The 15,982-nt window shown below is 44.6% G+C and overlaps 1 protein-coding gene across 1 annotated transcript; it reads right to left on the bottom strand.

Moving 5' to 3' along the window:
- Positions 1-6,096: 6,096 nt before the first annotated feature.
- On the bottom strand, positions 6,097-7,005 carry LOC122093035. Its single transcript, XM_042663302.1, has 2 exons — positions 6,857-7,005; positions 6,097-6,436 (listed from the first exon to the last, which is right to left on the bottom strand). The coding sequence occupies exons 1-2, from the start codon at positions 7,003-7,005 to the stop codon at positions 6,097-6,099; spliced, it is 489 nt and encodes a 162-aa protein (XP_042519236.1).
- Positions 7,006-15,982: the final 8,977 nt, after the last annotated feature.

Here is a 15,982-nt window from a genome sequence, read left to right as displayed (position 1 = left end):
GCGACCATTGACATACTTGTTGAAGCACTAACCCTGTATTTTTGGAATCAAGTTGCGGTTAGTTACAAACTATCATACACTATAATACCCTGCGTGTTGGCATATAATTATGTGTCGATATAAATTCTATGGTGTTTAACCAATGTGATGTATGATATGTTCCAGGTACAGGGATACGATGGTACGTACTAGATCCGGTAGCAATGCTCGAGGTACCCCGTGTGGTCCTCGTCCGGTCGGTCGACCACCGAATCCCAGGAGGTCCCGCTCTGTGGGGCAAACCTCACTTCCACCACCTCCAGAGACCCTTGGTCAGGGTGGGGCACATGGGGACCCACCTATGACTATACTTCTGGACCCTCCACCGGTTATTACTCTGGGGGATGTTGCTACCATAATTCAGCAGTCACAATAGGCTTTCCAGCAACAAATGCTTCAGCAACAGCAAGCATTTATGACTGCTATTCAGCAACAATTGGACCTTTCCCAATCAGGTCAACCTCCCTGGATACTTACTCCACAGAACCCGCCTGTAGGGTCTGGAACGGGGCCACAAGTGGGAGGTACACCTCCAATCCCACCGTTCAGTATTCCTCTGTATGGGGTGCCCCCTCCATACTCTTACTATCCGGCTTATGCTCCCAATTACCCACCGATGAATAATACGTCAAAGGTAGTGGAGTCATTCAAGAGGAACTTGCCACCTGTATTCTCCAAGGTGGGGAGTGATCCTCTGGAGCCGGACCAGTGGATCCAGGAGCTAGAGAAAATATTTGAGGTGATTGAGTGCACAGATGCACAGAAACTCATTTGTGTGGGGTTGCAACTCAAGAAGGAGGCCAACTCTTGGTGGCAAGCCTCTAAGCCCATATTGTTGGCCGCCCATCCAGAACCCACCTGGGAACAGTTCAAGGAATTGTTCTTGGACAATCATTACCCACGCAGCTTCAGAGACTGCAAGGAGACTGAAATTATGGCCTTAACTCAAGGAGGTAGGACTATCCTTGAGTACCAACAGCAGTTTGAGAGCTTGTTCCATTTTGCCCCTAGGCATATGAGGATAGCTGAAGAGAAGGCTGCGAGATTTCTAAAGGGCCTAAAGGCATCCATTGGGTCTGTACTTGAAGTCTTAGATTTAACCGACTATGGCCAGATTGTGCAAAAGGCCAAGACCATGGAGGATAAGCAGAAGGGAGAACAATCCCTCACACATGGACTGTGGAAGAGAACAAATCCATTTCCAGATATGGGAAACTCCTCCAAGGCATACCGCGAGTCGTACAGTTCTGGGCCTATTTATAAGTAGCCTTATAGGCCATCCGGCTACCCTCCTCAACCGGCTGGTGGTTTAGGCTCTACATCCTTCTGCCCAAACACTAGTGCAGTACCTACAGTTCCAACGTCGCCCCGACCTCCATTTTCAATGGGTCAAGTGTAGAGGGGCCCCACCCTAGTTTCGACATCTCAAATCCATTGCTTTAACTGCCATTCCTATGGGCACTATACAAAAGACTATCGGGTCAGACCAGCCTTGCCCTCCAGTCAGCCCTCGGCGTACCGAACTCCCTTAACTTGGGAAAATCAACCGCAGGGAAGGATGTATGCCCTATCAGCTGAGGAAGCTGAGGCCAACACAGAAGTGGTAGCAGGTACATTTTAAATTTAAGAATTTTCTTATGTTAAATATTGATGATCTGCTGAAATTATATGCATTGTTACACTAGGTGTCCTATCTATATCGGGCATACCAGCCTATGTTTTATTCGATTCAGGAGCTACACATTCATTCGTATCTAAGAGATTTACCGAGAAACTTGGGATGCCACCCAGGATCCTAGATCATGGAATGATTGTTAGTATGCCTATTGGTAAAGTTACACAGTTGAAGGAGGTGTATGGGCCATGCCCAGTGGAAATTAGTGGGAAGAACTTTGATGCACAACTCATTAAGTTCAATATGCAGAAATTTGATGTTATATTGGGCATGAATTAGTTATCGGCTCATCGAGCTAATGTGATGTGTGTTCAAAATCTGATTAGGGTGACAGATGACGAAGGAAGAGAATTGGTGTAATACCCTACTTCTTAAACCCAGTCTGATTACACGGTTGACCTGGTTTAACCATGCAGGACCCGAACCGGAGAGAATTAGAGCGGGTTCCTTATGGACTATAATGGCAAGAGTGACCTTAAACACCGGTTGCCCCGACAAGTCTGAGCCAGTGCCAGAAGAGACGAGAATACCCAAGCCGTGTACATGCACCTATCATAAGGCCATGTACGGATAAGCAGGTATGTAGCCTTATATTAAGGTGCATACGTATATTACATCATATGCCAAGCGTGAGATTCACGCCGAGGGCTGAATTCTGTTAAAATCCTAAGTTTTGGTCCTCAGGTGGGTGGGCAGGTGGGCGCATCCACCCACCTGAGTGACCCACCTATGTGAATTACTTAGTTAATTAAGAAGTATATATAGCATTTATACTTTTCTTTTCTTTTCTCATTTATGACACTCGTACGTTGGTGAGAAGAGTAAAGAGGAGAGAGAAAAGAGAAGGAAGAGGAAGAAGAGATGGAATTCAGCGGCGCCGAGGCTTGATCTTCCCATTCCGACGTCGAAAGAGTGATCTTCAACACTAGATCTACATTTAGAGGTGAGAAAAGTTTGGGTTCCTTAAACCTTCACCATACCCAAGTAAAACCCTTGATTTGGGGAGGGTTTCTTGAGATCTTGTAAATCCCCCTTGAAATGATGAATCTAAGGTTTAATAGATGATTTATGTGTTGATCTTGAAGGATTTGAAGAAGTATTTACAAGGTTGGAGAAGTATTGTGGATTTGAAGTGATTTTTGGGGTTTGAAGGTGTTATTGAGCAAAGAAGGTAAGATGGCTTCCCATTCCTTAAATCTAACCTAGATCTAGGTTAGAACCATCCTATAAGACCTTGAAGGTGTGAAGAATGGGTTTGGAAAAGCCCCATTTGAATCCCCAAATATTGGGAGAAGTTGGGAAGAAACAGCAGGTTTCCCGTCAAGACCGGTGGGCCAGACTGGTGGGCCATCTGGCCCGCCTGTGGGCACCCGCCTGAGAGGGCAGGGCCCTCGGGCACAATCGGCGGGCCAATCGATGGGCCACCCTGCCCGCCAGTCTTAGCAGACCCTCTGGCCCAACTGACGGGCCAGACAGGTGGGCCAACCGGTGGGCTGACCTACCCGTCGATCCAGACCGGTGGGTCAGACAGGTGGGCTGTCTGACCCACCCGAGAGGCTCCGAATGTGATTTTTGCATCCGATTGGACCCGAATCGGACGTGTGACATTCTTTTAGGATTCTAAACATGATCTTGTCATTGGATCATGTAAATATTAATTCTGAAATGGTGAAATACTAACCCCGCTCACTCATGTTAGGTTCACCAAATCCTACGCTTCCCGCACCGGATCTCACCCGTACCGAGCGAGAATCCTGGTACACTACAGGTAAGTGGGGAGAGGATGTTTGGTCTTGTTTCAAGGCATTGTTTGGCATTCATTTAATCATATCTAGTCATGTCATGTCATCATGAAAATGCTATGTAGATTAGTCATCCTCACATTGTTATGCATGAGTGTTGTGTTTATTTTCTAATTGCCAAGTGATAATATGCCTCTGTGATGAATGTTGACATCATTGTGCATGATGCATTAATAGACTAGATGCCATAGTCGGCTTGGAAACGAGTGCATTGGTGGCCCGTGGTATGGGACGCAGTGGCACTATACAATCGTACTATTGTTATATAGGAACATGCGGTTTAGGATTTTCACATTCCCGTGCTACGACCCTTCCCAACAGGGGTTAAGGTGTTAGGTTACCATTTGGGGGGAAGCAGTGGTCGCGGTTGTCGGGTCACTGTGGCGGTTAGACATAACGCCCGGTGGGTCATTCGGACAGTCGGCAACCCCGGTGGTATATTCAAGAGGGTCAATCGTACTGCTTTTAAATTGCTAGAGTCAACACCTTTAATTTCAGTTATTTACTTTTCTGTTGAGATCTGGTGGTCGGCATATTTTTACTTTTCCGAGTACTCACGGTGGGCCTTCTTCGACAGCCCTATGGGCGTATCGCAGGATGGAGTTCACAGTTCGTACCCGGAGCATACGTGCACTGTGGTTGTAGTAGCACTAAACCAAAGACTTAGTAATGTTACTTAGGTGGATGTGATTTAAAATGTATTTGCATAGCATATAGTGCATATGGTCGTGATTGTTGTGCGGACTGCTGTGTGGTCCATCTTAGCACTAAACCAAAGACTGAGCTAGTGAGCTCATCCCACGTGTGCACCTCTTTTAGATGATTTTGCAGGTCATCCACTAGATGAGCACGAGACGGGTCCCACGATTGAGTTTCCTGAAGAGGACTGGTGGGCCCCTGAGGAGTTAAGGCACGACACTGATTGCTCGTGCGAGAGTTGTGCTGTGGGACCGCAGTTCTGATGCCGAGCTGTGCTCCACATTTAATACCGAGCTGAGCTCTATGTTCTGATTCCGAGTTGAGCTGTATACTTTGATTTTGACGATTTCCTTTTATGTACTTGATATGTGAATTGTACTTTTATTGTGTAAATATCATGCCTTCGGGCCCACATGTATATAACTATTGTATCACAATTCGGGTATCAAGTATTAGGGGATTATTCACAAGTAAACCAAGTCTTTCGTTGATCTGATGAGCTTTTATTAGTTGTGTGTATGCTGTGGTGGAATATTGTATCTGTTGATCCTGGCAGGTTTGGGTTAACCGGTGTTAACCCGATCACTGGCCCGGTTCGGTGTGAACGGGGTGTGACAATAGCAGTGCCAGGCTAGGGCTCAATCTTTTGATTTACCTTACGTTAAGGTCTTTTGTGATGCCGAGTCAGGGCTGGGGCTTGTATGCTTTATAACCTAAGATCTTAAGGTGCTGGGCCATGCTCGGTCTTGAATGCCTTAATACGTAAGGGCTTGAGGTGCCGAGCCGGGGCTCTGGCTTGAATGCCTTAGGGCGTAAGGGCTTGAGGTGCCGAGTCTGGGCTTGGACTTGCATGCCTTTGTTCGTAAGGGCTTTGAGTTGCCAAACTAGGTTCTGGTCTTATATTACCGAGCTTGAGCTCGATCTTAATTGCTGCCGAGCTAAGGCCCGGTCTTTGTGCCTTACTGGTTAAGGTCTTTGAGTCGCCAAACTAGGGTCTAGTCTTGAGGTGCCGAGCTTGAGCTCAGTCTTAGTTGCTACCGAGCTAGGGCCCGGTCTTTATGCCTTACTGGTTAAGGTCTTTGAGTCGCCAAACTAGGGTCTGGTCTTGTGGTGGCGAGCTTAAGCTAAGTCTTAGTTGCTGCCGGGCTGGGGCCAGGTCTTTATGCCTTGCTGGTTAAGGTCTTTGAGTCACCAAACTAGTGTTTGGTCTTGCGGTGCCGAGCTTACCGAGCTGGGGCCCAGTCTTTGTGCCTTTCTAGTTAAGGTCTTTGAGTCACCAAACTTGGGTCTGGTCTTGTGGTGTCGAGCTTGAGCTCGATCTTAGTTACTGCCGAGCTGGGGCCTGGTCTTTGTGCCTTATTGGTTAAGGTCTTTGAGTCACCAAACTTGGGTCTGGTCTTGTGGTGCTGAGCTTGAGCTCAGTCTTAGATGTTGCCGAGTTGTACTTAATCTTCGAAGGGTCAGATATTTGAGAGAAGCTTCATAGTATATTGATGTGTGGTATGCACTTGGGACAAATACATTGCTTCAAAATAGAATCTAATCTGCTCCGTGATAAAAATTGAATAACTGCTAAGGTGCTAATAGTATAAAATCTTCAAGACTAACACCCAATCGATGGGATTTCAATGCAATCTACTAAAAAAACTGTCTACTGGTAAAAATTTTTGAGATTTTCAACATTCCATGCCCTTGGTATAGCTGTACCCCCTGAGTGTTCAAGTGGTATGTGCCGGGGCGCACCACTTTGGAGACTATGTAAGGGCCTTCCCAATTCGTGCTGAGCTTGCCTTCACTTCTTGGGTCCACCGCTGCTGCTTTCCTGAGGACCAAGTCCCCAACTATAAATCCCCGTGGCTTGACCCTTCGATTGTGATACTGTCAGACTTTCTGCTTGTAGGTTTCATTTTGATCAAGTGCTTCCTCCCGAACTTCGTCTATAAAGTCAGTGTTTGCTTGGAGCCCGGCTTTGTTCTGTGAGGCTTCGAACACTGCTGATCGAAATGAGGCTTGGGTTACCTCCATAGGGGTTAACGCTTTAGTCCCGTATGCCAACCAAAATGGTGTCTCTCCTGTGGGGGTCTGAGCTGAAGTGCGATAAGCCCAAAGTACACTGAGTAGTTGATCTGCCCAGTTCTTCTTCTCCCAGTCCAACCTCTTTTTTATTTCATCTAGAAATATATGGTTGGCTTTTTTGCTTGATCGTTCGATTGCGGATGAGCTACAATGGTGTTTCAGAAATCAATATTAAAGTTACTGCAGAAGAGCTTGAATTTTCAATTATCTAATTGTCGACCATTATCCATGACCAACACCTTTGGGACACCATAGCGGAATATAACGTCGTCCCTAACGAACTTCTCTACTGCCTGCTCAGTGATTCTGGCCAGGGGACGTGCTTCCACCCATTTAGTGAAGTAGTCAATAGCGACAATCAAGAATTGAACTCCCCCTTTTCCCTTCTTGAACTGTTCTAGAATATCCACTCCCCACATTGAGAACGGGATTGGGAAGATCACTGAACTAAGTTCTGTAGTCGGGACGTGTGGTATTGGGCATGTACCTGACACTTGAAGCACTACCGTACGAACTTCATTGCATCTCTTTGCATGTTTGGCTAGTAGAATCCTTGGCATAGTACCTTGTAGGCCAGTGCTCTACCCCCGATGTGTCCCCCACAAATCCCTTCGTGGACTTCGCGTAGTGTCTCTTCGTGCTCTTGTCCAGCATATCATCAATGTAAACTTCCATATTTCTCCCGATCTGGCTTCGAAACATCATATTCACCATCCTCTGGTAAGTGGCTCCAGCATTCTTTAGGTCAAAAGGCATTGCAGTGTAGCAATAGTTGCCCTGAGTGGTGAGGAAAGCAGTTTTCTCCTCATCTTCCAGCTTCATCTTTATCTAGTTGTAGCCGGAATATGCATCCATGAAGGTCAGCATCTCATGGCCTACAATCGAGTCTATGATTGAGTCAATCCGGGGCAAAGGTTAGCCGTCTTTGGGACAAGCCTTGTTCAGGTCGGAGTAGTCTATGCATATCCTCCACTTCCTGTTGGACTTCGGAACTATGACCACATTGGCTAACCAGGTCGAGTACTTTACTTCCCTCACAAACCCCGCGGCTAGGAGTTATCAACCTCCTCATTGATGATAGTATTCCTCTCAGTCGCGAAGTTCCTGCGCTTCTGCTGGATAGGCCTGAAGCTAGGGTTAACGTCTATACTGTGCTCGATTACTGTCCTGGAGATGCCTGGCATATCAAAAGCTTTCCACGCAAAAATATCGGAGTTCTCGCTGAGGAAGTTCAAGATTTCTTTACAGCATTGGGAGCTCAGCAACGCTCTGAGTTGAACTATTCTGGACGGCTCAACCTCAGCGATTGGGATGGTAAGCAGCTGTTCCACTGGCTCTGCTCAGGTGAGGAGGCTATCATCTCGGCAATCAACAACTTCTACCATACATGCTAGGCCCGAGCATGGTTTTTTGACAAATTTTATGAAGTTGGCATAGCATTCCCGGGATTCCTTTTGGCTGGACTTGCATTCTCTGACTCCATTGCTGGTTGGGAATTTGACCTTCATGTGCCTAGTGGACACAATCGCCCCAAGACCATTGAGACTAGGTCGGCCAAGGATTGCATTGTAGGGTGAGGTGATCTTGGCGACCATGAAAGAGACCATGGTTGTGGCTGTCTGAGCTCACTGTTCAATGGTTACAGGCAGGTCAATAACTCCCTTTAGCTCAGCTGGCATACCTGAGAATCCATACAAGGGTCCTGGGGCTGGTTTTAAGGCCCCTGTGCCAAGCCCCAGTTTTATAAAGGCTTCGTATGACATGAGGTCAACGAAGGCTCCGGTGTCCACTAGGACCCTGTGAAAGGGGTGGTTGGCCACCACTAATTGAATCACGATAGCGTCGTTGTGAGGCCAGTTCAACTCTTCCAGATCTTTGTCAGAGAAAGTAATGGGTGGATCTGTTTTAAGGCTTTGATAGGTTGTTCCGTGATGCATACGAACTGTGCGTGTGCTTTGGCTTTTCAGACTAATTCTACCGTGGGTCTGCCCATGATTGTTAGGATGGACGGATCCATAGGCTGGTTGACGTATGTGTCAGCTCGGTCCATGGCTGGGTCCTTGGATGACCCAGCCATACCTCGACTCAGCTGGGCATCATCTCTCCTCGGCTCGGGCCAGTTCCCACCATATTTTTGCTTCAAATACTGGTTGAGGTATCCGGCCTTGATGAGCTCATCAATTTCCCTTTTCAGAGACTTACAGTCTTCAGTGTCATGTCCATGGTCTCGGTGGTATCGGTAATACCGATTGGGGTTCCTCTCTTCTGGTTTACCTACCATTGGCCTAGGCCAGCGAAAGTACTTCTGATTTTGGATCTCTAAGAGCAGGTTTGTTCAAGAAAGATCAAGTTCATATCGTTCAGGTTCAGCTGTGTCAAGAGGCCGATATGTTCTATTTTTCTTCGGCTCATGAGAGTTATCCCTAGGTCTCAGAGCCCTTTTCTTCTCCTTCTCCGCCTGATCACCCCTGTCAGCTATTCCTCGGGCGGCCAGAACTTCCTCCATGTTGGCGTATTGATTGCACAGTCTCAATAGTTTGGGCATCATTTTCGGTAAGTCGAGGGCCAGGGACTGAACCAGATCAGGGTGTATTACCCCGTTGCACAACGTGCTATACGCCACTCCTTCCGGTAGGTTTTTTACCTCCAGTGTTGCCTTGGTGAATCGGGCAAGGAACTCCCTTATAGTCTCCCTCGCTCCCTGACTCATGTTCATCACGTTTTGTGTAGTTTGCTTCTGCTTCATACTTGCTTGGAACGTGTGAGGAACGCTCTTGTCAGCTCTTCATAGCTGCAGATGGACCATGGCCGTAAGTTCGACATCCACACCAGTGCAGCTCCTTTTAATGAGGCTACGAAAGCTCGACAGAGAACGGCATCTGACCTACCATGAACTGCCATGGCCCAGTTGTAGTACAGCAGATGATCATAGGGATCTATGGTGCCATCATATCCCTTGAAGATAGGTATCATGAAATTTGAGGGCAGCTCGGCATCATTCAGTTCATCATACAGTGCATTATGGGCCGGGGTTACAGTCATGTCGGTCGGGTGCCCCTGCCTCTGCATTCCCTCTATTCACTTAGTGATTCGTTGGATGCGGCGCTCTATGTCATCTCTTCTCTCCTCGGCTTGGCCATCCGGGGATTGGCGTGCCCCTTCGCCTCTTCTGGGGCTTCTTCCTCAGCCTTGGTGACCTTACCATGGTGCACCTCTGGTCGGCCTGATGGGCGAGCCCAGACCCAAGTGGGGTCGATCTTGTCGAGCTGGCCTCTGGTAGTTTTCACGTTCTTCTCTGTGTGGATGCACACCTCTACTAAGTCTTTGAGGTGACAGTTGGTGTCTTCCTACCCGAGGTGGGGATCTATGAGTATCATGTGTCTCTTGGCTCCGATGATGTTTGGAACGATGGGCTCTCCCGATCTGGGCAGGGATGAGACCTCACCTGCCCCCCTCAGTAAGAGAGCGCGGTGGTACCGAATGAACAATGCGCAAAGTTCTGGCCGACCCCCATCTTGCTGTTGATTGAGGGGTGACGCTGTTGTCAGGAGATTCATCGTTGGGATGTCTGCTTGGAACAGGCTTAGGCGGCTGAGTTGAACTAGTGCGTGGCACTGGAAGTGCCAAGCCGAACTGACGTATGAAATCCCTCACCAATGCATTTGTTGCTAATACCTGCAACTGCAAGCTCTGCATCTGCTCTTCCATGTTTGGGTGAGTTACCCAGGATGATGGGACATGGCGGGATAGCTGAGGGTTCAGCTCGCGCTGGTCCCCCTCTCCCTGGGTAACTTACGCATCGGGCCTGGTTTGCTGGGGTCCTTGTGGAGGGGTCTATACTGGGACGTTTTCCTGCTCTGCCATTGGTGGTGAATGGGGACGTCAAAGTGGTACTTCGCGAGTAGATCTTGCTCGTGTTGTCGTTGAAGAAACGACCTTCTCACTCCTTAATTGCATTGGCCCAAGGTGACTTTTTGTAACAAATTCCCACAAACGGCACCAATCTGATGTGAAAAAATTGACCGGACGATCTTAACTGCAGTTCCTGGTGCTTTGGCCGACCTGCACATAAGAGATGACAGGGGAGAGCCGAGATGACCTGACGGGGGACTCTCCTATACCTAAGTCAGATCTTTCCACAACAGATACTCAATAAAGCTTTTCTAGTAAGAGAAGTGAGTAATCAATCCTCTCGGATGGAGGCTTACCTTGGTATTTATAGGCTGCTGATGGAGGGCAAGTGGGAGACGATTGTGAAGAGTCCTGTTTAGGCGTGGAGTCCTTAAGGGGAGTGGCTCTGTGATTCTGGGAATATTCCACCCCTCTTAACTCGAAAAGGCCAACCGTGTGATGTCTATGATGACTTGTAGTGGATAGAGTCCTGTCCTCCGGAGTAGGGATTACGTTCCTTGAATGTAGGGGTGGACGAAAGACGTTTCTGGAAACCTTGTTATTAACATCGAGCCGAGGTGGCAGCACGGCACGATGGAGGCCGAGGTGATAGCACGGCCTGATGGAGGCCGAGGTAGCAGCACGGGTGATGGAGGCCGAGGGGGCAGCACAACCTAATGGAGGCCGAGGTGGTAGCTTGGCCTGATTCATGCGGAGGTGGTAGCTCGGCCTGATTCATGCGGAGGTGGTAGCTCGGCCTGATGGAGGCCGAGGTGGTAGCATGGCATGATGGAGGCCGAGGAGATAGAACGGCCTATTGGAGGCCGAGGTAGTAGATCAGTCATGTTCAGGCTTGCATACATGCTTCAGTCGTGCTGAGGAAGGGGACATATTTTTCCTCATCACTACCAAGTCATGTGGTATTGCTGTTCCTGTGGGCTGAAATGTGGAAGTAAGAATAGTAAACACTTTATTGCCCTAAGGAAAAAGAACCCTATAAGTTTGACGTAGAAATACCCAGACAAAGCCGCGGTCCTAAAAAGTAGGGGTATGTGATTGGGTTTTCCCTACGTCTTACTCAAAAAATAACCAACAAGCATGCAACTTTTTTGAATTTCTTGTCTAACCCTTACTTTAATGGACAAAGTTTTTTTTCCTTAACTCGTGGAGAAGGAAGATTCCTCTCGCCACTGGTGATTTGACCTTCTGATTGGACTCTTATTTCGTCATAAAGCTTCAACCCCTATTGTAAAGGGTAAAAAACACCTGTTTCTAGTCCCCCTAATCCAATTAGATAGACCGAAGGCAACTGTGAGAGTATTCCTCCACCACAACTGAAAGAAAACTCGAACGTCCAATAGTTTCCACACATGAATAATTTTTTCCCTTTTGCTTTGCAGTTACACTGTTCCACATAGTATGTGAAGTTGAGAGAATGGAGAGGGGATGAAACCGGTCGTCATATGTTACTTAATTCAGCCAATATAAGAACTTAACACTCTATGAAATGTGTATTTTTCATTATTATTTTTATTTCGGTGGAAGCGAAGCTAAACTTTGTAATTGTTCATGATTAATTTTTTTTTTCTTTTTATGAACCTTTGTATCCAAAGAATGTAAGAGTAAAAATTATTTTACTTATATGTGGCTCGTATGTCATGCAATCAAGAACTATAAAAATTTGTGTTCCTTTAGGTTTGATAAATATCGGTTAGCAAATCCTTCATGTGAATGCTTGCCGTAATTTTGAAACGTATTTGTGCATTCTTACAAGTGAAGTTTCTTCTACTTAGAATAAGTTGACAAATTTTCCATATCATCATCTAGCCTCGTACATCATGATTTATAAGGGCGCTGTGTCTAATGAATAACTAATTAGATGAGAAGATTTGATTCCAACAAAGAGGAAAAGAGCATTAATCTAATGAGGGAGGAGAGGTGAGCAGATAGATAGGAAAAGGTCTTCATTGCAAAGAAATAATAGAAACTGTAGGAAAGTATTAGTTTTATGAATTCTAGTAGATTATTAGAAAATCAATGAACTCCCCTCTTACCTCTTGAACCTTTTCAATTAAAAAAAAAATCTAAGTTTTGAGGAAGGAGGTTGCCTCGTTGCAACCTATTGGTCGCGGGTTTGAGTCAGGAAATCAGCCTCTACGTGAAGCAAGTATAAATGAAACGAGGGTAAGACTACGTACATCATGACCCTCCCCAAACTCCATAGTGATGCGAGCCTTGTGTATTGTTTGAGATTTAAAATATAACCGCAAGCGTACGGATCAGTGTAGCTACGGGTCGAACACAGGGAGAGCAGCCACTTTATTTTTTATTTCTTTTAATAATGCGAAAGTGAACTGATTAATGGTTGTGATCTAATTCTAATTACCGTCCTAAAAATAACGTCCTAACCATTCGTCATCTAAGAATTTAAAGACACAAGCCACGCAATTAAAATTAAATAAATAAATAACTGAAAATAAACAACCCACGTAATTAAAAAAAAAAATAAAGGAAAAAAAATGCTGAAATAAAAATAAAGTAAAAGAAAGGGGATAAAGCTAGAGAGAGACTCACAAGTAGGTTTCTCTACTTAGCCCGAGGGATGCATCATAATATGAGCTTCCCTACTTGACCAAAGAGTCACTCTTACAAGGGTTACTCTACTTGGCTTTAGGGAAAGGGAGACAATTAAAATAAAAACAATAAATTGATGGTTCGATGGCTAGGAGGGGCAAAGCCAACACATACACTAGCCATGAACCTTGGGGGAAAGGGATAGCAATAATGTAACGACTGAAAATAAAAATCCTAAATTAAGAAAGAAATGGTAGTCAGAAGAGGGAATGAGAGGGGGGAGAGAAGACTACTGAAAGAGCCTACTTACTTGAATCAATGCTTGAACTTGAAAAAAAAATTGCTCAACGGCTCGTGATCTTGTCACCTAGATCTAAGCCTAGAACTATAACTTAAAAAATTACAACTCAATTGCATAAATCATAAACATAAAAAGAACTGAATAAAAATAAAAGAGTACTTGCATTAATTGACATAAAAAAAACTATTACAAAAGTGATTAAAGCAAAAATAGAGAAGAACTAAAACCAAAGAGTGAGAGAGGGAGAGAGAGAGCAACTAAAAAAAACTAGAAGAAGAATGAATTGTCTCCCCTCCTCTTACATGAGTTGTATTTATAGGGAATTGGGAGGTAGGGTAACAATTTTCTCTTTCCTAAAAGAGAGAAACCCACAATTGATTGTGAGATCTTTTGAGACCAAAAGTGCTAAGGTGGAGGAGAGAGAAGAGAGAAATAAATTTCCTATAATTTTTTTCTTATTTTCTTTCTTTTTTTTTTCTAATTTATTTTTCTTCTTTTTTCTCTCTCCTAGGGAGGATTTTCTTCCTTCTTGCTTTATGTGATTTGGACAATCTTTTGGTGGATGATGATGTGGAGGAGAGAGAAGATTTGGACAATCTTTATTTCTCCTCTTTTTCTTTTCTTTCCTTTTTTTTTTCTTCTCTTCTTGCGCAGGAACCCTTCCACGATTTTGCTTGCTTCTAATTTGATGTGGAAATCCCTTCCATGCCCTTAGTGCTTTAAGATTTGAACTTGAGACCTCTTGGTGAGCAAGGGAATTTTGTACACCATAGCTCACCAACTACACTAGGTAGTTGTTGTTACCAAAAACAAATCTTTAATCACTTAAGGATGTGGTCCATCGATCCTTGTTGGCATTTGGAGTATTCCTTGTACCTCTGGGACAATTGTAAACGGGCTGGTTCTGCATCTCGGTTCAGTTCTGATCCATTATTCTTTTTCTGACCCGAAAAGAATAATCATTTGTACGGGTGACCAAACGAATGTGTACTTTTAATTGAACACGTCCATCTTGCTCAGAATTTCATCCTCTTCGCAACCATGAAAAGAAATAGGACCTCTTTACGTGTAAAATTGAAAATATAGTGCCCGATAGTCCTTAAGGCCTTGAAAATATAAAACCTACAAAAAGAGAGTAAAACCCAAGGTAGCTCAATTCTAAATATGTAAAATGCATGTTTTACTACCCTAGATTTCACACATAAATGTGCTCATCATGTATTAGGTATCCCCTCTTTAAAAATAAATAAATAAATAAATAAATAAATAAATAAATAAATAGAAGGTTCGAAAATCTATGATAATCTTTGCATATTCTTTCTATTTTCTTAGGGATCGGGTGATAATGGTTGATTTCAATCGTTAAATGAGTAAACCTTGCCCTGTGAGACACCCAAATACTAATAGACCATTAGAGGAATTCCAAGGGATGACTAACCAAGATCCAAGGAGGATAACACTAAAATAAATGAAAGCAAAGTGAAAACAAAAATGGTTTTTTGTGAGAAATATGTTTCGTATCCCTATGTGTAAAATGATTTTTTGAAGAAATGTGTGAAGAGATGCCCCCTCACCCATCTTCCTTATAACTCTGAAGCTCTACTTTTTCTGTCTTGCTTGCTACAACTCCTTTCTCTCTCATCCTCCTTCTCCTTTCTCGTCCCCCTTCATCTGAAATCATATCTCAAAGTATGAAGAAAGAGAGTTCGGATCAAGTTTTCATATGAGAATTATTCTCATACGGTGTTTGATCCACCATTGAACTCCACTTAATCTCTCTCCCCTTTTAATAAGTTTTTATTTTTAGTGGAGTCCAAGTGTGGATCAAACACCGTACGAGAATCATTCCCGTACAAGGGCCTGCTCCACACTCGAAGAAAGACCCATGTCTCTCACTTCGTCTATTGTGCTTCTCCATGGGAGAGAAAGAAGAGGGGGATTTCTTGAGCTTACCTACAACTTGGCCGAAGAAGGAGAGAAGAGGTAAGATAGGGGGAGGGGGAGGGGGGGGAGGGGAGGGGGGAGGGGGGGTGAGACTTGAACCTCCATGGTCGATCTAGATGAGTTTGCATCTCTCAATTGTGACAATGGCTACGACTCATATGGTTGCAAAGGAAAAAAGAAGGGAGAGATTGAGTGGGATGGAAAAAAGGAGAGGTGAGCTCGGGTTTGGTTTGGAATGGAGAAGAAAACTACTGCCACTTATGAAGGCTGTGGCCATGGTTTAGACTTGAGAAGAAAAATAAGAAGAAGAAGAGGGGGTATGGTGTTTGGATTTCTAATTACAAAACAAATGACTATTTTACCCCTCTATATAGGGGCTCATAAGCAAACGCTTACTAAAGTTTTGTACAAAAATGACCGAAAATCATTTTTGGCGAAAACACATAAATGACTTTGATCTCTTTGTGGTTTTTGTCTTTTATCAATTTTTTTTTCTAAATAAAAATCAGTTCCGTAAATGATATCAAGTGTAACAAAAATAGTTTTTATGAAAAAAATAAAAACAAATGATATCCAAGAGGACCCTATTATAAAAATTGAATAACTTACACAATTACTTTTTTTTTTTGTTAGGAATAATTTATATAATTACATGGTATATGATTTCGTAAGTTTCTATTTTAAGCACGTGCAGTGGAACCTACACTGGCACTGGGTTTGATACATATTCCATCTGACCGCTGGGAGCGGGGGACCCCGGAAGTGGCCCACTAAATGGTCGCTAGTTTAATGACGGGCCTTGTTTGTTTAGAGGGGCATTTGGGGTGAGAGAATTGTTAAGGTGGGACCCATGTGTTATTAAGGTGACCGACCGGAGTGGAAAAGTGAAAACCAAAAAGGGCATTTCATAACTTTCCCAAATCTTATGCGTGTTTGATTACTCAGGGTGGGAATCCTCTGTAAGACAGAGGGGCATTGTCT

This window comes from Macadamia integrifolia, chromosome 11, assembly GCF_013358625.1.
Source record: "Macadamia integrifolia cultivar HAES 741 chromosome 11, SCU_Mint_v3, whole genome shotgun sequence".
In the NCBI taxonomy this organism is placed as follows: Eukaryota; Viridiplantae; Streptophyta; class Magnoliopsida; order Proteales; family Proteaceae; genus Macadamia; species Macadamia integrifolia.
The sequence above is the reverse complement of the archived record's forward strand: the minus strand, read 5'-3'. Positions and strand labels throughout refer to the sequence as shown.

Excerpts from the sequence above, each read along its gene's own strand:
- LOC122093035 (XM_042663302.1), bottom strand. The coding sequence starts at position 7,005 with ATGGTGAATATGATGTTTCGAAGCCAGATCGGGAGAAATATGGAAGTT. Across the intron at positions 6,437-6,856 it reads GTAGAGCACTGGCCTACAAG|CTCATCCGCAATCGAACGAT; the intron begins GTACTATGCCAA and ends ACACCATTGTAG.